This window comes from Bubalus bubalis, chromosome 2, assembly GCF_019923935.1.
Source record: "Bubalus bubalis isolate 160015118507 breed Murrah chromosome 2, NDDB_SH_1, whole genome shotgun sequence".
NCBI lineage: Eukaryota > Metazoa > Chordata > Mammalia > Artiodactyla > Bovidae > Bubalus > Bubalus bubalis.
Window position 1 is genome coordinate 35249275 of NC_059158.1, and position 22441 is coordinate 35271715.

The 22441-nt window shown below is 51.7% G+C and overlaps 2 protein-coding genes across 6 annotated transcripts; both read right to left on the reverse strand.

Moving 5' to 3' along the window:
* Positions 1 to 94: 94 nt before the first annotated feature.
* Positions 95 to 3770, reverse strand: GNMT (glycine N-methyltransferase). Its single transcript, XM_006069220.4, has 6 exons — positions 3361 to 3770; positions 1783 to 1910; positions 1029 to 1145; positions 756 to 898; positions 529 to 650; positions 95 to 443 (listed from the first exon to the last, which is right to left on the reverse strand). Exons 1-6 carry the CDS (start codon positions 3615 to 3617, stop codon positions 272 to 274), a joined length of 939 nt encoding a protein of 312 aa, XP_006069282.3. The 5' UTR covers positions 3618 to 3770; the 3' UTR covers positions 95 to 271.
* A 7829-nt stretch (positions 3771 to 11599) lies between these two features.
* CNPY3 (canopy FGF signaling regulator 3) lies at positions 11600 to 20062 on the reverse strand. Of its 5 annotated transcripts, none has more exons than XM_025269753.3 (6): positions 19206 to 19581; positions 16184 to 16307; positions 15465 to 15531; positions 15272 to 15368; positions 12908 to 13030; positions 11600 to 12263 (listed from the first exon to the last, which is right to left on the reverse strand). In XM_025269753.3, the coding sequence occupies exons 2-6, from the start codon at positions 16227 to 16229 to the stop codon at positions 11778 to 11780; spliced, it is 819 nt and encodes a 272-aa protein (XP_025125538.2). In that variant the 5' UTR covers positions 16230 to 16307; positions 19206 to 19581; the 3' UTR covers positions 11600 to 11777. The 5 variants fall into 5 exon arrangements, with proteins under 5 accessions (XP_025125538.2, XP_025125535.2, XP_025125544.2 ...); XM_025269750.3 differs by having other exon boundaries at positions 19186 to 19580; XM_006069219.4 differs by lacking the exons at positions 15465 to 15531; positions 19206 to 19581 and adding exons at positions 12563 to 12680; positions 19746 to 20005 and having other exon boundaries at positions 11906 to 12263.
* Between the last annotated feature and the right edge of the window lie 2379 nt (positions 20063 to 22441).

A 22441-nucleotide genomic window follows, 5' to 3' on the forward strand; every position in this document is an offset into this window, starting at 1 on the left:
CTGGAGTTGCGGTCGGTGTGGGGACGAGCAAGGCTGTGGAGGCGCAACCCCCGGAGCCTCATCCTTCTGACATGAACACAAGGGGAACAGGACCTGAAAAGGCACAAACTGTATTGTTCACCCTTCCGTCCTCCTGAGCGCAGCGGAAGTCTGCCCCTCCCCACACCCCCAGGATCCGCACTGAAGGGGCCACATTGTGGAGCCACCGGTCCCCTCCTCCCCAGACGGAGCCTGGCAATGCCAGGGCAGAGGGTGGGAGCCGAGGCCTTGCTCAGGCCGTCTTCTTGAGCACGTGGATGAAATAGCAGGGAACGTAGGCCTGGCCCGGCTTGTAAGGTTTGAAGTCACCCAGGACGGTGTGCTGGCACTTGCCCCCGAAGGCTGTTCGAAGCAACTCCGTAAAGGATGCCAGGCAGTGAGGGTAGTAGGAGAGCCGGAACTTGCTGCAACAGAGCCCCGGACCCGCAGTGAGGACTGGTGGTCTTGGCACCTTCCCCCACCCCCGCCCCCGCCTCGCCAAGTCAGTACCTCAAGCCAGGAGAGCCGCTCTGGCCAGTCCCCGGCACCTGCACCGTGTAATCCAGGGTCACCATGTGGGCCTTGTTGTTCACGGTCAGCACTGACGTCATGATGTCCTTGGTCAGGTCACTCTGCAGGCAGTGTTGCCAGCTGTGTCAACCTCTGCAACTACCATGAGGCCAGGACCCCGGGACCACACCTCCCGCCCTGGGCCTGCCCTCCCCAGGGGGCCCCACCTTATAGTAGATGTTTTTTCCTGGGGGTGCGCACCCCGTGCGGAGGATGTGGTCGTAGTTGCGATGATCAATGACCAGCACGCCCCCCGACCGCACCATGCTCGCGATGTTCCTCAGGGCCAGCCGGTGCTCACTCTGGTCTCCTGAACCAGGCGGGGACAGAGAGGCTGCGTCTGCTCAGGGCCCCCAGCGCCAGTCTCCCTCCTGTCTTTCTACTCTGGAAAGGGTATAGTTCAAAGCAGGTTCCACTCCCCAGGCTACACGCTCTCTTACCTTTGCAGTCTGGCAAGTGGGCAAAACTGTTTCCAAGGCAGATGACAGCATCGAAGCCACCCCCTGGTGGTTGGGGCACGTCTTTGTCCAGAGTCATCCAGTTAGCTTCTTCAATGACTGGGGGCCAGGGAGGGGAAGAGGGATCAGGGTGGCACCCACCTCCACCAAGGGCAGCCCTGCCTCAGTTTCCCCTTCAAGACACACATAGGGACTCCCCATACAGTCAGGGGAGAGGATCATTATGGACATGGAGGATGAAGGGGACGAGGGGCTCAGGGAGGAGGAAACCATGGTTGGGAAGGAGGGCTCTGTGCTTATGGGTTTTTATTTGGGGGGACAGGACACTGCCCATGGTCCAGGACAAGCCCACTGTCCAAGATGGGCTTCCCTGGTGGCTCAGTCAGTAAAAAAATCTGCCAGCAGTGTGGGAGACCTGGGTTCGATCCCAGGGTTGGGAAGATCCCCTGGAGAAGGAAATGGCTACCCACTCCAGTATTCTGGCCTGGAGAACTCCATGGACTGTATAGTCCTTGGGGTCGCAAACAGTCGAACACGAACTGAGCGACTTTCACAGGACACTATAAACATAATTAAAACTAGCCCCTCATTCTCAGTACCTCATTCTGGTGTGCAAGCCTCCCTTTTCAGGGAAATGACAGTGATTTCCTCCTTTGAGGAAAACAGCTCCCCACCACAATTGATAAAAGGAGCCCAGGGTAGAGAGAACTGAGGGCACCTGGCCAGACCCACGTACCCCACTTGTCAAAGGCAGGGTCATGCCTCCGGTTCCAGCGCTCCTTGAGAGCATACTTCAGCATCTTGTCACTGGCATCCACGCTTGTCACGTTGAAGCCCTCTTCCACCAGCATGATGGAGTCCACCCTGGGCAGGACCAGGAATGACAGTCAAAGAGGGGCAGTCAGGGAGGCCTGGAGAGGCAAAGAGGAGGCCCTGCGCTGAACACGCCTGTCTCCTCCACTCTTCAGAGTCCACCCCTGTCTCCTGTCCCCAGGCTCTCTCTGCTAACCTCAAGTGACCTGGCAAATCTGTTTCTTTTCACCCGGTGGTAACTTTTCTTTTTTGTTTCTCAGCACCAAGTCAGGTATTGTACAAATGGGCGTTAATCCTTATGGCAATCCAGGGACTTCCCTGGTGATTCAGTGGCTAAGACTCTGCACTCCCTATGCAGGGGGCCCAGGTTGGATCCCTGGTAGGGAAACTAAGATCCCACATACTGCAGCAAGAGAAGTCTGTGCCCCAAAATGAAGACTCGGTACAGCAAAAATAAGTAATTAAAACTCACGGCAATCCAGTAAGGTAGGTTGTGTTATCGCTATTTGAGAGGGGGGGCAAACTGAAGCTCCTGCAAGTTAAGTAACTTGAGCACAGGAGGTAGTGTAGCACAGTGGATTTTTTTCTTTTTGTTTTTGGCAGTCCCATGAGGCTCGCAGGATCTCAGTTCTCCCACCAGCTATTGAACCCCGGGGCCCTGGGCAGTGAAACCTCAGAATCCTAACCACTAAGCCACCAGGGAACTGCCAGATGGTGGTTCAGAGCACAAGCCAGACCTTAACCAACCTGGGTCCACATCTTCGTTCCACCTTTACCTCTCTGAGGTCAAATTTCTGCAACCATAAATAGCTATCACTACTCTTGTAGCTCAGTCGGTAAAGAATCTGCCTGCAGTGCAGGAGACCTGGGTTCAGGCCCGGGGTTGGGAAGATCCCCTGGAGAAGGAAATGGCAACCCACTCCAGTATCCTTGGCCTGGAAAATCTCATGGACAGAGGAGCCTGGTGGGCTGCAGTCCATGGGGTCGCAAAGAGCACGACTGAGCAACTAACACAGACACACACACTTACCTCATGAGGTTTTGTAAGGATTTTAAAAACTGATGTGTCAGAAATACCTGGCACAATGCTTTGGCAGAGGCACATCACGTTGAACAAGTGTTAGTGAACGCTGCCGCTGGAGCGGGATTCGACCGTAGGTGAGGCTAGCCCTAAAACCCGGTCCTTGGGCCGCCGCCCTGGCGAACCCGCCTTCCCCATCCGCTGTGTCCACACCCTCGCTCTCATCCTGGGTCTCCTCGGCCTCGTCCTGCCCGTTCTGCCTGGGCAAACACACATTCCCCGCCCTGGCGTCGCGCCCCAGCCCCGGCTCCCGGGTCGGCTGGGGAGGCTGCCCCGACGTGCCCGCCCGTGGTCCTGCAGCCCGGCTGCCCGGGCCAAACCTACCCCATCCGCTCGGTGCCCCGGGTTCCCGCTCATCCGGGCCTCCTGACCACCCCCGCTCGCGCTCACTACGGTCCCCGGGGCCCCGCCCGGGCTCACCCGGTGCCGCAGGCCACGTCGAGCACCCGCTGGCAGCCGTGCTCGCGCAGCAGCCCGAGCAGCCAGGCCTTGTACTCCGCGGTGCGGCTGCTGGTGTCCCCGATGTAGAGCTGCCACACGCGCGCCGCCTCTCCGTCCGCGTACTGGTCCGGGAGCCCTTCAGCCGCCACCCCCAGGGAGCGGGTCCGGTACACGCTGTCCACCATCCTGCGACGCGCCTGGCCCTGCCGCCGCGGCCACCGGCTCCGGCTCCGCATTTATAATGCGGCCCCTGCCAGAGCGCCGGCCGCCCCACCTGCCCAATGGCAGGTGAGCGCGCGAACACGCCCCTGCCGGGCTCCCGGCCCGGGGCCGCCGGGAGGGCGCGGCCTGGCAATCCTGGACGAGCCTTACCCGCCTGCCTGAAGATCCGGCCCTCCGGACCATCCCTCGGCGGGAAAGGACCCTCCCAAGGCCCCAGGTCGCTGGAGGGCCGGGGAAGCGGGGCAGGAGAAGGGCAGCAGTGAGAAGGCCCGCTCCACCCCCGCCCCAGGCTGGAAAGAAACTTGAGTCCGCAGAGATGAGCGCCCAGGGCTGAACTGTTCGTAGCGGGGGGGAGGGGGGGGGAGGTATTAGCATATCTAAAGAAGGACTGTCCAGCTGAAGGAGGGCCTAGTCAGCTAGGGAAGGAAGGAAGGGGGATAATGCTGGCTCGGCCATTCAAGTCCAGGAGCGGTTCTGGCTCAATTCCACCCAGCTGGGGCCAGGTGCTCCTCTATCCTGTAGGTGAGGCATCAAGCCTTTTCTAAATGCCTCAGATGCAGTCTGGTGCAAATTCCTCTCCAATCACGCGCCCTTCTAAAGACCCAACTACTTTCCATGGAGGTGCGCAGAGTGGGAAGTCCAGGGTCAGGGCTGGGCGTGTCCAGTGCTCTTGCTATCACATTGTTAATTATCATTTCATAAATTGGTCTTTTGCCTTGATTAGTGTACATCCACCCTTCCTTCCCAAAGCAGAAGGTCTCTTCCTGGGACAAGACCCTGCACTGAGATGGATGGTGCCCAGAAAAATGATGCTACCCAGGGAACCCCAAGACACCAAGAACAGCCTTCCCTACCTGTCTTTGTTCTTCTGGCTTCAGAAAGAGCCAGGGTGGGGCTTCTAACCCTAGTGATTAAGAATCCACCTTGCAATGCAAGGGACGCTGGTTCAATCTCTGATCTGGGAAGACCCCACAATGCCTCAGGGCAACTAAGCCCCTGGGCCATGTTGTAGCTACCTGTTCAAACAAACTCACTCAGAAGGACAATGCAGATAGTGGAATGCAGTTTATTACACCAGCGAGGCCAAGGCAGAGTCTCCTCTTAGCCAAGGACCCCGACCAGTTTTTGTGAAAACCTTATATACCCTAAGCGTAAGTGCCCAAACCCACCTCCCCAAAATTCCCTGAAACTAGTCTGAACAAAGGTAAAAGAAAGATACAATCAAAGTTAACCCATGATTCATAAGCCTTAAGCCTAGGTAGTTAACAGTGGACAATTATCAATAGGCTTGTGGTCATACCCCAATAAGCATAATAGAATGTATGATTCTGTTCTGTTACACAGATAATTAGGGTATTCTTTTAGGCGATGGAGAGCCCTGGAGGTCCTCCTTCTGGGGGCCTGGTTTTTCAGTTGGTAGGTCATTTCCATAGGTACTGGGCATATAGCTCAAAGTCCACAGTCCGGCCCAAGATGGAGTCCTGCTTTCAAGATAGAGCCTGTTCTGTTTCCTCCTTCAGCCATAACTACTGAGCCCACTTACCTAGAGCCTGTGCTCCGCAGTAAGGGAGGCTGCCACAATGAGAAGCTCACACACCGCAACTAGAGAGCAGCTAACACACAGCAAGGAAATAAAGAGCAAGATACAGAATTTAGAACAAAGGATCCTCCACTCCCCTCCCACTTTTACCATCTATAGAATCCTGGAGCTGGAGGAACCCCAAAGATATGTAATCATTCTTACCTTTCAATAGAAAATATTAGCTCACAAAGGACCTCAAATGGGCCTGCCCACTCGCAGGTAGTGGAGTCTTGTGCTACAAGATGGATCCACGCTACAGATGGATCTTTGGCCACATGCTTAGAAAGACATTGTACTGGGGAGTTTATAATAGGATTTTTTTAAAGATAATATGAATGCTGATAGTAAATTTGGAATTTTAAAAAATATAGAGTTTATTTTTTTATTAAAAATTATAGCTTCTAAATATACTTTTTATTTCAAAGATAAGATTTTTGTTCTGAAGTTAGTAATTATTTGATTTCTTTCTCATTCAGAGGCATTAAAAAAAAGTCAAGATCAGAGTACATATAAAATTTCATGGACCTTTTTTCTTTCTTTTTACTTTTAACTGTCAAAACATACTTTCTTCTCTTGACCATAAATTACTTGGCCTCGAGCATCATTTCTGGCTACACTGAGAGGATGTGCTGTGACTTGTTTAATCACTCCCCATGTTATGAACATTTAAAATGCGCCCATAATTTTTCAAAAGAGTGAACATGTAGATGGTTATGATGGAACCATTTTCCAAATGGAATTTTTCTATTAATTGATACTGTCACCCAAAACAAATGTTTGTTTCAACTCTTCTCTACATGAAGATATTACTCATGGATATCTCACTGGGTAGAAAATTATATCTAATTGTTGTAATCTTCTTTAATTACCACCAAAATGTACCAAGTAATTGCAGTCCTTCATTGCTAAATTATTTGTCCATGTCCTCTGCCCACCAAAATATATCAAAACTGCCTTTTATTTTACTTGGTTAGTCACCGTAAATTTTAGATAACCCAAATCTGAGGCCCTGGGCCGAGAAAGGGAAAGTCATAATATAAATCAATTTATAGTTTGACTCGGCTGAAAATAAGAATGTGATTCTCCAGGCAAGAATACTGGAGTGTGTTGCCATTTCCTCCTCCAGAGATCTTCCTAACCCAGGGATCAAACCTGCGCCTCTTGAGGCTCCTGCATTAACAGATGAATTCTTTACCACTGAGCCACCTGGGAATCCCCCCCAAATGTATATGTTTAGAAAGAGATTCTAGGTTGGGAATATGGCTGCAATGGAACAAACTCTATGACTATACCTATTTAAGGACACATTAAAATCTTAAGATTGGAATTATATACAGTGACTACAAATGGAAGACATTCTGGATGTCTTTGTTTTGATTCAGGACAGGTAGAAATTCATTGTTCAATGGAGGGATGCCAATTTCCAAACTCTAGTTCAAGCTGCTGAAAAAAATCTTCTCTGCTGACTACCCAGATTGACCACTGTGATGCCCACATGAAGTCTGCTAATGGATTTTTATCACAGTGGATCCTTTCTTAGCCTTTTCAACATGTGATGTACGACTCAATCTGCTTTAATAAAGTCCCATCAAGTAAGTGTAAAATTGGTCCCTCTATGGGTGGGTGGTAGCACTAATTGGTGGTGGCTACATTACTATTACATTCTTTGGAAGGAAGGACTGATGCTAAAGCTGAAACTCCAGTACTTTGGCCAGCTCATGCGAAGAGTTGACTCATTGGAAAAGACTCTGATGCTGGGAGGGATTGGGGGCAGGAGGAGAAGGGGACGACAGAGGATGAGATGGCTGGATGGCATCACCGACTTGATGGACATGAGTTTGGGTGAACTCCGGGAGTTGGTGATGGACAGGGAGGCCTGGTGTGCTGCGATTCATGGGGTCGCAAAGAGTCGGACTTGACTGAGTGACTGAACTAACATTACTATTAAGCTTAGTGCATCTATGAGTATTTCATCAATGTGCTAACCTCCAGCAAAATCTCTTGTGAATATATTGACCTCACTGATCTGGGTTTTTTATTATTATTATTTGCTTGTTTGTTTGTTTTGTTGTTTAGTTTTTTGCAGCTTGTGGGACCTCAGTTCCCCAACCAGGGATTGAACCCGGGCCCTAGGCAGTGACAGCTCAGAGTCCTAACTATGGACCACCAGGGAATTCACTGAGCTGTTCTCTCATGTAAAAATGACACACCGCTTGAGCGCTGGTAACACACTGCTCACTGTAACAGGTGTCTTGGCACATGCTGTCACATGTTGATGAAAGGAATGAGAAAATACCAAGACCACTTTGGCGAGCAATTCTAACAAAATAACACCTGGGGACTTCTCTGGTGGCCCAGTGGTTGAGAATCTGCCTGCCAGTTCATGGGATATGGGTTCGATCCCTGGTCCAGGAAGAGTCCACATGCTGCTGGGCAGCTAAGCCAGTGAGCCACAACTACTGAAGTCTACACACCTTAGAGCCCACACTCTGAAACGAGAAACCACCACGGTGAGAAGCCTGAGCCCTGCAACTAGAGCGAAGACCCAATGCAGCCAAAAACAAATAAATAAATTTAAAAACTAACACCTGACTTTTGAGTGTCTTGCTTTGTTTTTTTCAGACAGAGAACCTTTTCTACTTTAGAAAAGTGATGATGTTAGGAGATGTTACCACCCCTGGAGCTGGTAATGCAGCTGGTCAACTTCTCCCATCTCCAGGTGTACCTACATCTCCCAGTAGAGAATCACAACCATTTTAGTGGAAGTTTAATAGGTGGAGAATACACTTTTAAAGAAAGAATGAGTAAAATTGGATTCCTTTTAAAGAAATTGTAAGAAGTCAGCCCTTAAGGGCAGCAGTAAGGGTCAAGCTGCCTTTAAAAAAAAATATTTATTTATTTTTGGCTGCACTGTGTCTTCGTTGCTGGCTTTTCTCCAATTGCAGTGCAGGGGGTTCTCACTGCGGTGGTTTCTCTTGTTCTGGAGTACTGACTCTAGGGGACTCGGGCTTCAGCAGTTATATTACGAGGGCTCAATAGTTGCGGCTCCTGAGCTCTAGAGCACAGGCTCAATAGCTGTGGTGCACAGGCTTAGTTGCTCCACAGCATGTGGGATCTTCCCAGATTAGGAATCAACCTGTCTCCCCTGTATATGCAGGGGGATTCTTTACCACTGAGCCACCAGGGAAGCCCCCAAGCTGCCTTTAAGCTATACACACAACTGTTAATTTTGAACAGGGAGAAAGACTTGAAGGTTAATTCAAGTCTTTTAACTGCATGTCCAGCTTTAAACTCTGAAGACATAAATAGACTACTGGACAGCAACTGGTCTGCGGCCTGCCTTCTGGAGAGCCAGGTAAGGGGAAGAGGGTGGACGAGCCAACCAGCTGTGGCTGCAAAGCTCTATGTCAGAGGCTGAGCCACAGGACGCTGAAGCCATTCTTTCTGGGTTCACAACCTGGTTGGCTCACTTCCTAAATGTGTGGTCTGGGCAAGTTATTTGACCTTTCTGTGCTCCACTCATTCATCAGATATTTATTAAGTAGCTACTCTGGGAATTCCCCAGTGGTCCAGTGGTTAGGACTCTGAGCTTTCACTGCCAAGGGCTTGGGTTCAATCCCTCGTGGAGGAACTAAGATCCCATGAGCCCTGCAGTGCGGCAGGGAGCTGGGGGGAAGCAGCTACTCTGTGCCAGGGGCTGTATTAATCACTGGGGATCGAGCAGTGAACAAAGTAGACCAAAATCCCTTTTCTTTTTGTAGAATGTGTGGGGGTGGTGGTAATAGTGTTTTGTGATCTTCATGCTGGTTGATTTTGGTATTCAGTTCATAAAAACTCATTGAACTGTACATTTATGATATACATACTTTGTGTATTTTATTATTCAATAATGTGTTTAAAATTTCATGTCCTTGTGTAGATCACAGCTGTATTACATCAGTTAATTATGTAAAAGCATGTAGAGCGGTGCTTGCCACGATAATATGCATTCAAAAAACAGTGGCTACTATATTATTATTGTTCCAGTGAAATTCCTTAATAGCACAAACCAGGCCATCAGGGGATGGTCAAGAGGGATTCTGCGGGCTCTGCTGCTAGGATTAGTACACACAGTCCTTCTTTAAACCAGTTAGGCATGGACTGTGCATCTGTCAGGAAAAAAAAATGTGCTTTTCTTTCAGGATCAAAGCATAAGAAGAGGAATTTTGTTTGTACTTGTGAACTAAAGTGATTTAGGGCTGCTCTGACATGTGGACAAGCTGTGAACTGCACGGTTTCCGCATTTAAGGGGTTTTCAGTCAAACTCCAAGCCTCAGGGGCTTGTCTATCATTTTCTGGCAGGAATTTTGGCGGTCAAGCGTCTAATTCTAACAAAACTTTTTATTAAAACAACTGTCTGACAGAGGGGAGTCAAAGGTATGAAAAGCACCGCTAAGGTGCAAAAAGATGTTGCAGGGAACCACCACACAGGGACTTGGAAACAGAGGAGCCTGCCTCCTAGGAGCTGTGCCCTCAAACAGGTACACAGGGGCCCTGATGCAGCCACTTCTGAGCCTGCAGAGCCCCAACCCCTGAGACTTGGCTGTCGCTGAACTTGAACAAACTGGGCTTGTGGCTAGTCCATTAGCCTTTGAGGTTCTGGATGACGAAAGTCTTCAACAGAGACACATCCTCTCTGAGGTGCTGACAATTCACGTTTCTGAGGACAAGACTTCCTTCCAGTGTGGCTTCATTGAGGTCCCAGCCCCTCTGAACACAACATCCAAATTTCTCCCGGTGAAGTGGGGTCCAGCTGACCTCCTCCTAAGAGCCAGGCCGACTCCTAGATCCCCAGACTGGCAAGTCTGAGCAGCACCCAGACATCTGTCTGGCTGACAAGCATCCAAGTGACTCGGGTTCACGTGAGGGTAGAAGACACCATTCTGATTGGGTTTCTACTAAGGGGACTGAGATCAGGTTCACTTGAGCTTAGCCAGACCTCTCACCTTATGGAGAGAAGGGGTGTGGGAAAGCGGGAGGCTGTAGTCAAGCTCAGAAAGGCTGGTATGTGTGGTGGGGAGAGGGAAAGGAAAACCTGGGAAGTGGATCCTGCTCTTTCCTAGGCTGGGCCAGGGAGAAGCTGCCTGCTGGGGTGGGTGGGTGGGTGGAGAGCTAGAGTGTGCAACATGCCTGGCTTTGTGGGGACCGGGAGGTGGGGTGCAGGGTGCGGGTGAGGGCGCTCATCCTCCAGCAGCTGCAGGTCAAAGGGCAGAGCAGTCACCACGCCGCCCTCCCTCCGGTCCGAGCCTAGGCCTGGGATTGGGCTCCTAGTCTTTGTCTCATCCTATTCACAGGACAACGAAGCTCTGGGGACAGAATTAAGCCAAGCACTGAAGAGCTGTGGAACAGTGACAGGAAGGGAGAGTCAGAGACTGGCCACCAAACTGTAGACAGTCCAGGGGGCCGCAAATGGTTCCCTAGCCCTGAGTTCCAATGCCTGACCCCTCCCCAGTCATCTCCTACGCTCAGAACAGAGTCCAGGCTGGGCCCCGAGTCTCGAATGGCTTCTCGGCCCACAGCTCCTCCAACGTGGGGATAGTCTCCATACTGCAGTCAGTGAGGGGGGCATTAGGCCACAAAGAATCCTCCTCTCGGGGCCTGCTCCAAGCTTCGTGACTCAGGGCAGCAGCAGCTTCCAGTCTGCTCCCCTCTCTGTGGCCTGGCTATCCCCAGCCCTGGGGAGGGGAACCCCGAGCATTTTTGCCAGAAGCTGGCGTCTGGGGCACCTGTGGGGTTAGAGCATGGACTACCCGCGGCCCTTGCCACTGTTGCTTCTGACGCCACCACCGATCTCTGCCCTCAGGACGGCCCGGGAGGTGCCTCCCACCCCTTCTCCTCAGAGGCCAGCCTTGCTGTTCGATCCCTGCTCCCAGAGAACACGGTGTAACCAGTGTTGTTGGGGGCTTGGCTGTCCTCCCCTGTGGGTTCCTGGCACAAGAGCTAGGGAATGCAGAGTGGTCAGGTGTGGTCATCAGGGAACAAGGGTCAAGATCAAGAGGCCAGAAGCCAAGAGGCAGGACGTGGAGGGGGGGGCTGGGGCTGGTGGGGTCACCGTGCACACTTTACACAACCAACGGGAAGGCCTTGGCGGGGAGAGGGGAGGCGGGAGGCCGGGAAGCAGTGAGGACGGCTCTCCCGGCCTAAGCAGCTCAGGGAAACCACAGGCAGCTGAGGGGCAGGGCCGGAGCTCTATGCCCACCCCATATCCAAAGCCCAGCCCTCACCCCAGGGCCCTCCCTGCGCCTGCTTTCCCCACAGCGGGCAGGTTTACAGGAACAGCCTCCCATCCTCAGCCCCCAAGGCGGGAGCAGGGGGGCAGGAAAGAGTGACAGGGGGCTCCGGCCCCTCTGAGGAGCTGAAGGGGACTCAGAAATATGAATGAAAAAGGCCGAAAGGTTTTTACTCTGTGAGCCCCAGGGGAGGGCCGGGCAGAGCACAAGGCGTCCACAGGAAGAGGGGGTGCGGGGAGGAGGAGCTGGTGCTGGAGGAGCGAGGGGGTGGGGGGCTCTGGAGCCCCAGTCCCGGGTCCAGCTCGACACCTGCCCACCGGAGCTCACACTGGAATCCTGGGCAGTCCTGAGATCACGGGGCCCGCCTGAAGTCTGGGTCGGGATAGGAACGCTGGGCAGAGGGAAGAGGCCGGCCCTGGCTGCCCGCAGCGGATCCCAGTTCTCCCGGGGCTGGAGTTTCCACGGCAGGAGGCGGCACTGGCCAGGCAGGCATCGCTGAGGCCCTGCGCTGCTCCATCTGCGGAAGCTGGGGGCCCAGACCCTTGGGCTCCCAGCTCAGGCTCTCGGTCAGCAGGAGCCACTGGGTTAGGCTCAGAGCTCGTCAGGGGGGCTGTGTGTGAGCGGGGAAGCCTTCTGGATGCCCTCGTCCTCCTCGGGGCTGGGGTCTCCGTCGAGGTCGCCCAGCTCCTTCCTCTGTTTGCTGCTGCCACCGCCCAAGGCCTTGGCCCGGCCGCTCTTCTTCTTGGATTTCTTGCCTCCCAGGGCGGCTGTGTCCCCCTTCTTGCCAGACCACTGTTCTGCCAGGCAGCCTGCAGGGAGGAGGAGAGACACCCTCAACAGGCTGGCTGGCTGGCTGAGTGAGGAGCTCGGGCTGCAGAGCCACTGGGAGTGGTGATGTGATCTGGCCCCAGCTCTGCTTCGCTGGGGGCCCCCTGGCCTGTCTGGGGGGCATCTGAGGCACCAGGCCCTGACCCCGCCCTGCACCATCCAGCCCCCTGAGGATGGAGGCTCCAACGCCGCCATTTCTTATTTCTTTTGCATCCTCTCCTCACCCGCCTCCCCTGAGGGGGGAGCATAGAGGGCCCAGCCCTGCTGCCCTGGGACTCACTGGCGTCCTTGCCCTTTAGCACGTGGTTGGCGCAGAGGAACTGAGTCAGGTCCTCCTCCTGGTGGTTCCTGTACCAGTCCTCGATCACCTCCTCGAACTCCTCCACCAGGACGTCGCACTGTTAACCGCAAGGCCTCACGTCGGCAACGCCCGGGCCTGGCCTCTCCCGGGGGAGCCGGGCGAGCCTGAGCCTCGTCTCGCCACCCACCGGGCTGGTGGCTGTGATTCAGGAGGCCATAGCCAGAGGCGGGGTGAGACGGCTTGACCACAGTCCCCAGGCTCCCGGTGGCCCTCATCAACTGAGGACCCGCCCTCACCGAGCCCGGGCGGCGGCGGGGCCCCTACCTGCTTCTTGAGGTCGGCCACCTCTGCCGAGGTCTCGTTCCACAGCTCGTAGGGGATGTCCATCACCACCTTGACCCCTTTGTGCACCAGGTTGTGTAGCGTCTCAAAGGTCTCTGACATGCCCTGAAGACACGATGGGATGTGAGAGGCAGAGACCCTTCCCCTCCCTGCCCTGCTCCTCTCCCGGTGCAGCTGGAGACCCAGGGACCCTGCTAAGGTCAGGACCCTCTCCAGCTTCTCACGCTCATCCTCACCTTCCACTCCCCTCTTTGTGGCCTGCGTCCCACAACCCCTCCACACACACAGCCTGTCCTGCCTCCCCACACCTCCTCCTTTCGGAAAGGCTGCTCTCGGGGCTCTTTGAGCAAATACTCCTTTCCAAGATAATAAACTGGTCCTGTTTCTTTCCCCTCACTGTGGCCTCCCCCATGTCCAGCCCACTCCCTACTTGTGGTTCTTCCCACAACTTGTACCTTTCCTTGCTGGGAAGAAGAACAGCCAAGGCAGGGAAGACTCTTGGTTCTGTACGAAATTACTTCTGCCCACCACCTAGGTCTTCTCCACAGAGACAACACACTACCTGTTTCTTCTGTCTCCCAGAGACCACACAAGTGGACACAAGCCACTACGCACACAAAAACAGCCTCTCCTCCACCCCCGCACAAGCAACTGTATGTATGTATCATATACACTATTCTGCACTGTGCATTTTTTTACTTAATAATATCCTTTGGAGAGGGCTTCCCGGGTGGCTCAATGGTAAAGAATCTGCCTGCCAATGCAGGAAACTCAGGTTCCATCCCTGGGTCAGGAAGATCCCCTGGAGAAGGAAATGGCTACCCACTCCACTATTCTTGCCTGGGAAATCTCATGGACAGAGAAGCCTGGAGGGCTATAGTCCATAGGGTCGCAAAAGAGTTGGACGTAACTTAGCGACTAAACAACTATACTCTGGAGGTGATTTTAGTTCAACTCATAAAGAACTACCTCATTCTTCATTGTATAGTTTGCCTAAGAGTCCACTGAATGGCCAATTTACTTAACCACTCCCCTATACTAGTGAATGGTCAGGCTGCTTCTAATTTTTTTGCTATAGAAAGTAAAATTAAAACATTGTTACATTAAACATGGGTTTATTACCAAGTACAACGTTAATACAAATTATAAAGATAAAACCTGGGACTTTTGTGGCTTAGAAGTATTTCTCTAGGTTTCCCAAGGGTTTCTGAAGCATCTCCTTTGCTAGAAGGATACTTAGGTGGAGAAATGTGGGAGACAGCTCTTCTACCAGGCATAGAAGATGCAGAGATAAAGAAACATGGGCCCTTATAGGAGTGACAGGAGACACATGAGCCTCCAGACACCCCACAACCCCCTCTGGATCCTTTTGGAAAGATACATGGCAACAGGTATACGGGGAGGCGTATGGAGATAGGGGCAGGATGACATCTTATCAATGTCCAGGAGTCCTGGCATCATTCAGCCACAGAAGAGAGTTCATTGTCAATTTATTGTCAAGCCACTCCCTGGAATTGTGTGGCTGGTAGATTCTGTGTACGAGAGTGGTGAGCTCACACAGTTGTATTGACTTCTGAGCCACTGCATCCGTGTGACACAGTCTTCAAGCAGAAATGTGTGAGATGAGGCAAGAGCAAAGGAAGAGGAAAGGGAAGACATCCAGTTTTTGATGGGACTTTAAAACCCTGGGCCAGGGCAAGATTGCTGTTGTACGGATCTGTTTTCCCATCACACATCTCATTTTGGATCAGAACTTAAACTGATTCACTTTATTTTTTCACACATTCATGCACCTTTCTTTTGTGGATAGAAAAATAAATAGCACAAGGGAAAATTTTAAAAAAAGGAAACATGGCCCTTGCTGCAAGGAAGCTCATTCTCCAGTGAAAGAAGCATTCATGTACATGGTGAGTGCAATAAATGTCAGAGGCATCATGATGGAGGTCCAGGTAGGGCCCCGTGGGCCCAGAGAAGGGATATGACAGTCATCACCCCCTCCCCAAGAGTTTTCTGACATCTCCTCTAAACTCCCACAGTTCTGCGCATCCTGAGTTCTCCCTGCACAAAGTGCTCTGACCCCCAGGGGGCTGCCATCCGGGAGCGTTTCTGTCCTAGGCTGAGGCAGGACTCCAGGGGGCAGGCCCAGACATCAGGAATGTGCCCACCTGCACTGAAAAGTCAGGCCGCTCAGGACGGGAGGGATGCAAATGGTAACGGATAAAGAACAGGGAGCTGCCAAGGAGGGAAGCTCCCAGGGCATGATCTTCTGATGGCACCCAGACCAGGAGACACACTGAGACCCGAAGCCCAGCCCCATTGGGGAGGAAGGGCATATACAAAGCCAACCTTAGCAAATCGGTTGCTGCCGGTCCTCTCCTTGTGCAGGCTGTAGTCCAGGAGCCGCTTGCAAATGGTCTCCGTGACTTCAATTAACCTTAAGTCCCTGCCGAGACAGCAGCACAAGACAGTCCCTGCCTGAGCTCCCCTCCTTGACCCTGTGGGTTAGGGGTCCAGCCCTCCAGCCCTGCTACCCCAGCACCTGCACGGCTCACCAACGGGAAGGCAGAGCTGGGAGGGAGATAGGTCATCAGGGGGGCTCTGAAATGCTGGAACACAGACCAGAAAGACACAATTTTAACAGCTCTATGGGAAGAAAGTTGTTGTTGTTGTTTTTTAAATATAAAGTTAAATGATTAGCTAGATTAAAAAAAAATAAAGCAAAATGTATGGATATTTGATGTCGAGATAGTGTTTCATTTTGAAAGGATGATCATAGTTGATGGAAACGCTTTTTGGTTTGTTTTCAATATTTATACCCGGCAAGATTAAAAGTTGGTAAGCCTGTTTTTTTCTGGCTGCACTGAGCAGCTTGCAGGATCTTAGTTCCCTGACCAGGGATTGAACCTGGGCCATGGCAATGAAAAATGTCCAGCCCTAACCACTGGACCACCAGGGAATTTCCCAGCAATCCTATATTTTTAAAGACTGGTCCATAAATTCCAATCATTGGGAATTACTGGTGAGGTCCAACAGTCTTGCTTTTACAGATGAAAGATGTGAAGCCCAGGGGCACTTGGGGATTTAGGAAGGCCATACAATCAGTTCAGGGTAGAATCAGTGGGCAAACCTGGGTCTCAGTTAGAGCTGTCTCCTTTTTGTGGGTCTGCCTAGTGGGAAGGGAGAAGGGAACTTCACAATGCTGATGCCTCAGGAACAAAGCAGGGCAGGCTGGTGCCCCTCTCCCTCCCCTCTACTTACGACTTGGTATATTTGACGCCTGAAGCCTTCCGGTCCAGGATGCCATAGCCTGTGTCGATCACCTCCTTGGTCTTGCCAGTTTCCTCAAAGGCTGACTTCAGCTCCACAGCGACATATTTACACACTGGGGGAAGAAGACACAGCACCACCGACTGAGTGCATCTGAGTCTTTGCTGGGAGCCGGCTCCCAGCAAAAGAGACCCAAGGGGACGCCTCCCCAGGACTGGGTTGAGTTGATGCTTGGGGCAGAGAAAGGAGTCAGCACCAGACCAGCAGTAGAGTTCAGTGGGTGAAAGTAGGCTCCAAGATCCACTGCCCCCTGTCCTCTCTGGGCCCTCATTCTACTGTCTCCATTTCTCCCAGCTCCTTCCTGTCCCCTACCCCGACAATCATTCATGTCACTGAAAAGAATTTCAAACATACAGAAAAGCTGAAAGAGTACAATGAATAACCATATACCTTACATCACAGTCAAGAATTGCTAGTAAAAAAGAATAAAAAAGAAAGAAAAAAGAACAAAAAGAGCTGTTAGAAAAAAAAAAAAAACACGACAGTGATTTACCACTATTTCCAATTTATAATATAAAGCAATGTGATAATAATAGATGTCAACAATATACGCACTGTTTTTGCTAAACCATTTTGAAAATAAGCTACAAGACATCATGATCTTTGCTCCTAAACAAGTCATTGAGCACTTCCTGAGAACAAGGACCTTCCCCTACTAATCATAAAACCACCACCATGCTTGGAAGATTTAACAACAATTCCTATCTCATCTAATACTCAGTCCATGTTCAAATTCCCCAATTGTTCCCAAGATGTTTTTTATGGCTGTTTCATTTCTTGATTTCATATGTTATTTCAACACCAGTTCTCTATTCCTACCAAGTTAATTTGCTCCATTTCCCCCTACAGGCCTGTTTCTACTGTTTTTGTACATTTATTTTCTCATTTCCTCTTATTCTTCTTCAAATAGTTATTAAGCAACTCCTACGTGTCAGGCACTGCCTGGGGATACAGAGAGGAAAACAAGGTCCCTCCCTCCCAGATACTCAGTCTAATGGAGCAGAAAGAAGTGTAAACAAATAATTACCATTGCATAAGGACTGCTACCACTGAAAGTGTGCAGTGCTTGGGGCCTTAGGGAAGTGCGTGACGCCCTCTAGGGCTTCAGGGCTTGTCTGTCCTTTCTCTCCACCTCATCTTAAAAGCCTGCTCCCCCAGGAAGCCCTTCTGGATGAGTCCCACCTGCTCTTGATTTCATCCTGAGACACTGTAGGACCCATGCTCTCACCAAGGGCCTTGATCATCTCATGTGACTCTCCAATTAGACTACAAGGGCACTCAAAGTGAGGATCATGGGCTGAATTTCTTCCTTATTCCTCTATTTTGGGACTTGGTATGTGCTGGATACTTGATAAATACTGCCCGGAGAGACTGTGCTTGTGATCGAGCAGCTTCTGATGCCTCTGAATGGAATATGATCTGCAGGCTAAATGTCAACAGCATTGTTTTAATAACAACAGCAGAGTTGGATAGAAAACCAATTTACCACCAAAACAAACAAATCCCCTGCAGGCCTGCTTAGTGAACTTTTATAACATATGCATTAATAGATGGCTTGGAGAACTTGAACACATTAAGATTCCAAAACGTCAGCCACTGATTTCAGAGTCCAGAATGAACTGAGGGTGTCTCGCCTCCCTGGCTCTCCATCCAGGGCCACCGAGGCTCCTGCCCTCTTCTGTCCTGTACTCTGTGTGAGCTTATCATTTTTCTGACTCCTGTGCTCCCCTCTCCCAGGTGCTCACTATGTAGTATGCCAAGCCCAGGGGGTTGGAACCCATCAATCCATTTCTCTTATATCCATCAAATACAACCTTGCTTCTCAACTCTCCCAAACCTTACCTCTTCAAGACCCCCTCTGGGGATCCCACCCAGAACCAGACTTGTAGGAGGCTCATGGCATAGACCCTAGATCCCCGTGAACATCTACCCACTTCTTTCTGGGCAGGTTCTCTTTCCTCTGTGCCAAGGCCTCTTCTACTCAGGCTACTAAGCCAGAGGCAGGCTTTGTGGGCCAGACAGTCAGCACTTAATAACTAAGGTGTCACAGTGATAAATAAAAGTAAATATACACTTAGGTTAAGCCATCCCATGACTGAAAATCTCTTTTATTCTTTACCAATTACCTACAAAATCAGGTTGGATTAGAATGATCTAAAGATTTTTGCCAGCTCTATGCTTTTATGAGTTTCCTATGGAAAAGAAGTGTGAGCTTCTTAGGCTGTGAGAACAATGAGAGAAACCATAAGGGCTCTTTGGCATCAGAATAAGATAGAAAATGAGAAGGGGAAGTAAAATCCCCAAAGGATCTTAGCTGTGGCCAGAAGAGTGAAAAGAAGGCATTATAACCCTGTGACTGTCTGTTCAAGACAGTGAGGGAGAAAGTACAGGCTAGAACCCATACTGGAAGGCTGACCAGTGAGGTCAGCTCATCTCTGAAGCAACTCACCTTTAATCTCTCAAATGAAAGGATTACGCCTCCCAAACCACCCACACTTCCCAGTGCTCAGGAAATATCTGGCTGGCTACAGGCTTTGAATTAGGATGCAACCGGTTTATAGCCAGCTTTCAGGGGTGAGGGGCTGGGGTTAGAGAGGTGAGAACGTAGGAGTGTGTGTAAAAGTCTGAGGACAAAACTGAGAAATGGAGATGAGGGAAAAAAAGGTAGGGCCTTGGCTGGTGTGTGTGCTGGCATGCTTCTCTCTCCTTCTCTCTCTCCCTCCCTATCTCTGTTTCTCTCTCACACACACCAGTGCCACACTTCCACCTCTCTGTCTTTGGGATTCACTCTCTTCCCATATCCCTAAAATCTCCCTCTCTCACCAAGTTCCCCCAGGTTCTATTTTTCTCCTAAAGTGACCCCTTAGGTCTCAGACCCTCTTCCTTCCTCCACACACACCCACAGCACCCCAGCTTCACCCACGTTCACTCACGCCTGTATGTGAACAGCTACCTAGACAAGGTCCCTTGCCCTGGAGGAGCTCACGGCTAATGGAGGAGACGGCCGGTGACGCACAGCCGGTTGTGGTCAGGGCACAAGGGGAGCGTCTCAAGTTCTTTCCCCAAGACGGGTCATGTGAATCTTTTCAGTTCCTCAAATTTGTCCTTTGCCTGTAGGCCTCTGCATCTGTGACTTCGCTTCTCTTCACTCGACTAACTCCTGACTACTCAGGGCTTCCAGGAGGAAGCCTTTCCCCGCATTTGGGGTCTAGATTTAGATGCTCCTCACCCAGCCCCCAAAGCCCGGCGCCTCCTCTCTCGTGGCATCTACCACCCCCATTGTAACAGCTTGTTTTCAGCGATTTCTGAGCTCCAGGTGCACCGAGACCCGACCTCTCGGCCGCCCCTGCGTTCCCAGCGTCCAGCACTGTGCCAGGCACAGAGTAGGTTCCAGGAAAGGAGACCCGCTCCGAGCCCGGGACGGTCCCTCCCCCAACCCTCTCTGCAAGCCCCGCCCCCAGCAGGATACTCCCCACGGGCCCCGCCCCCTCACCTTCGCATTTGCTGGGCAATCGAACCCAGTCGGTGTCCTCGGCTCGGGCTTGCCTGGGGCCCAGCTCCGGGGCCGGCAGTAGCAGCAGCAGCAGCAATAGCAGGGAAAGAAGCAGAAGACGGTGGGGCCTGGGTCGGGGCCCGGACGCGGGCTCAGGTAATGGCTCCATGGCCCAGCCGGACCCGACCCGAGCGGACCGGGGCTGTGCTTCCTCCGGCTGCGTGCGCTGGGCAGCTTCCCGGAGCCGCTTCCGGGACTGCACACGTGCCTCGGCGTAACCAGGGCAACGGCGAGCCCCCTCCCCCCAACACACCAGCTCCCCCTCCAGCTACCTCGGCCCGCCCCCAGAACGACGGAGGCCCGCGGACTCGGCAGCCAATGGGCTTTTCGGGGTTTGCCTTTTAGCGAATGGGAGGACGATCTTTTTCGGCTTCGGCCAATGAGAGAACGGATGGTGTCCTCAGTGACCTATGGCAACATCTTTTCCCACCTCCTAACGGAGGCTCTGGGAGGGACTCGAGGACCAGGATTAGGGGAGAGGGAGCAACGCTCCGGTCCTGAAAGGTATGGGAGAGACAGTTTTCACTGCCTTCTCCGCCTTCTTGCACGCCACTTACCCCTGGGATCATAGAGCAGCCAGCCCTATGTCTTTTTATTATTATTACTGCTTTTGATGTTACTGTCACTCGAGTAGGCGCTGTGGATGAGACTTGGACGATTCAGAGTCCCCTGCCTTCAAGCAGCTTTCTTTGTACCCAGTAACCCTAGGCTTCCCCGACAGCTCAAACGGTGAAGAATCCGCCTGCAATGCAGGAGGCACAGGAGACACTGATTCGATCCCTGGATGGGGAAGATACCCTTGAGGAGGAAATAGCAACCCACTCCACTACTCTTTCCTGCAGAATCCCTTGAACAGAGGGACCTGGCAGGCTAAACCCCATAGGGTCGCGGACACAACTGAGTACGCACACGCCTGTCGCATAAAACCCTAAGTTTATCCAGGTGGTAACTAGAATAAATCATTTCCTCTCTGAGCCTCAGTTTTTATCTGATGACAAAGTGATCCTCCTAGCTGCTGTTCAAGGCTTACCTGTTCCTGGGAAGCTCGAACAGCTTAATAGAATTAAAGCTTATCGAGAGGATTATAAAAAGTTCATGCATTAACTTTCATATTAGTGTGTGATCTCGGTTCCTTTTCTGGCCTATTATTTATATCTTTGGATTCTGAGCTCCCACAGACAGGGACTTGACTAATGAATGATTGATTCCCTGTCCACATCCCCAGCATCAGGGCTCTTGACACAAGGAGTTGCTCAGTGAAACCTCCTTATGCTGTGTCATCAGGATGAGGACTCTCTGGGTTTTGGGGGATGGCTTCATTCTGCCCCTGAGCTCAGTGGTCTATGGACACACTAAGAGCAAGGCTGCTTCTCTGGGAGGTTGCCTGCAAATTCTGTTTTTTGCCCATAAATCCCTGTTTCCAGTGCCTCCTGTTTCCTTCCTGGAGGTTGGATATTTATGGTATTTTATAAAGACTTTAAAGGACTGATACTCAAGTCTATTGACTTGTCATTTCCTGATCTTAGCTTCTTGCTCCCAACAATTCCATGGCTGACAAGGCACTCTTGGATAGGCAGGAGCTGTGGTGTGTAGAATTCCACAATGGAGAGGATCAGATCACCGTCCTGAGGTCCTCCATGCTCTCTAGGCTTCAGAAGACTTGCGGAGGCTCAAAGTCTGGCCAGGAGCCCTCCTGGGAAATGATGTTAAGCCAGCCACAGTGGGGATTCAGAGTCTGGGGCAGGGCAGGATTGGGGGAAGGCGGGCAAGACAGGGAGAAGCACTGAAGTTCAGGGAGGTTTGCTTCCAGAATAAACAAAAGGTCCTCTGAGAGCACACTTACATAAATTAGTTTGGTGGGAGCTCTGGGTTCAACAGGTGGGCTGAGAGGTGGGAAGGGACCGTGGCTGTTGAAAGTCTGCAATCGCCCCTGCCCCCACCCTGCCGCCCCCTTCCTCAGTCAGTGTGTTAGGGAAGGAGCAGACCCTGTGGGGCTGGTGGACAGATTGACCCCCAGAAGCTGTGTCCTCTGCCTCGGAGAATCCAAAACAGAGGTGGGAGTACCTCTTACAGGCTGGTGAGAGACCACCAGTGGAGGAGAGGTGAGGGTTTTCATGGAACAGCAGCAGCTGAGAGGGCTTAGAGGCTCTGGGAAGCTGGGAGTGTCATTGACACCTTGTGTGTGGGGTGGGGTGGGGTGGGGAGGGGGGCAGGGCAGGCAGTGTTAGAACGGAGTTCGCCACTGCCTCTTTGGGAGAAGGAAAACTACAGTAGGGCCAGTGACCCAGGTAACTGTCCTGTGCTGCCCTGGGGGGACGTCTGGATTCACATGTAAGCATCCAGATTCTTGGGGTGATGACTGGAGAGAAAACCCTGGGTTTCCTGCCAGCGCTGGATAAACAGGAGACACACAGGTTACACTCCATTGTGGGAGCCTCATATTCTATCAGTGCGAGAACCCTGTTGAAGAAACAAAAAACAAAAACCTCTCTAGTGCCTGGCTCAGAGTTGATGCTCAGTGAATATTTGTCAAGTGAATAATGATCTTATTTGATTAATGACGTATACTTTGGAATTACTGTCTGTGCTCTTGCCCTTGGATATGATCCTATTACTCTGTAATCCTGGCCCTGTTC

What these genes read in the sequence shown, in the direction of transcription:
- GNMT (XM_006069220.4), bottom strand. Translation starts at nt 3,617, where the DNA reads ATGCGGAGCCGGAGCCGGTGGCCGCGGCGGCAGGGCCAGGCGCGTCGC. An exon ending in CCACTTGCCAGACTGCAAAG is followed by an intron (nt 899 to 1,028) that starts GTAAGAGAGCGT and finishes CGCCTGGTTCAG; the next exon opens with GAGACCAGAGTGAGCACCGG. An exon ending in GAAAAAACATCTACTATAAG is followed by an intron (nt 651 to 755) that starts GTGGGGCCCCCT and finishes CACTGCCTGCAG; the next exon opens with AGTGACCTGACCAAGGACAT.
- CNPY3 (XM_025269759.3), bottom strand. Translation starts at nt 19,914, where the DNA reads ATGGAGCCATTACCTGAGCCCGCGTCCGGGCCCCGACCCAGGCCCCAC. An exon ending in GGCGTCAAATATACCAAGTC is followed by an intron (nt 15,369 to 16,183) that starts GTAAGTAGAGGG and finishes CTGTCTCGGCAG; the next exon opens with GGACTTAAGGTTAATTGAAG. An exon ending in TGGCCGACCTCAAGAAGCAG is followed by an intron (nt 12,264 to 12,907) that starts GTAGGGGCCCCG and finishes TCCTCCCTGCAG; the next exon opens with GCTGCCTGGCAGAACAGTGG.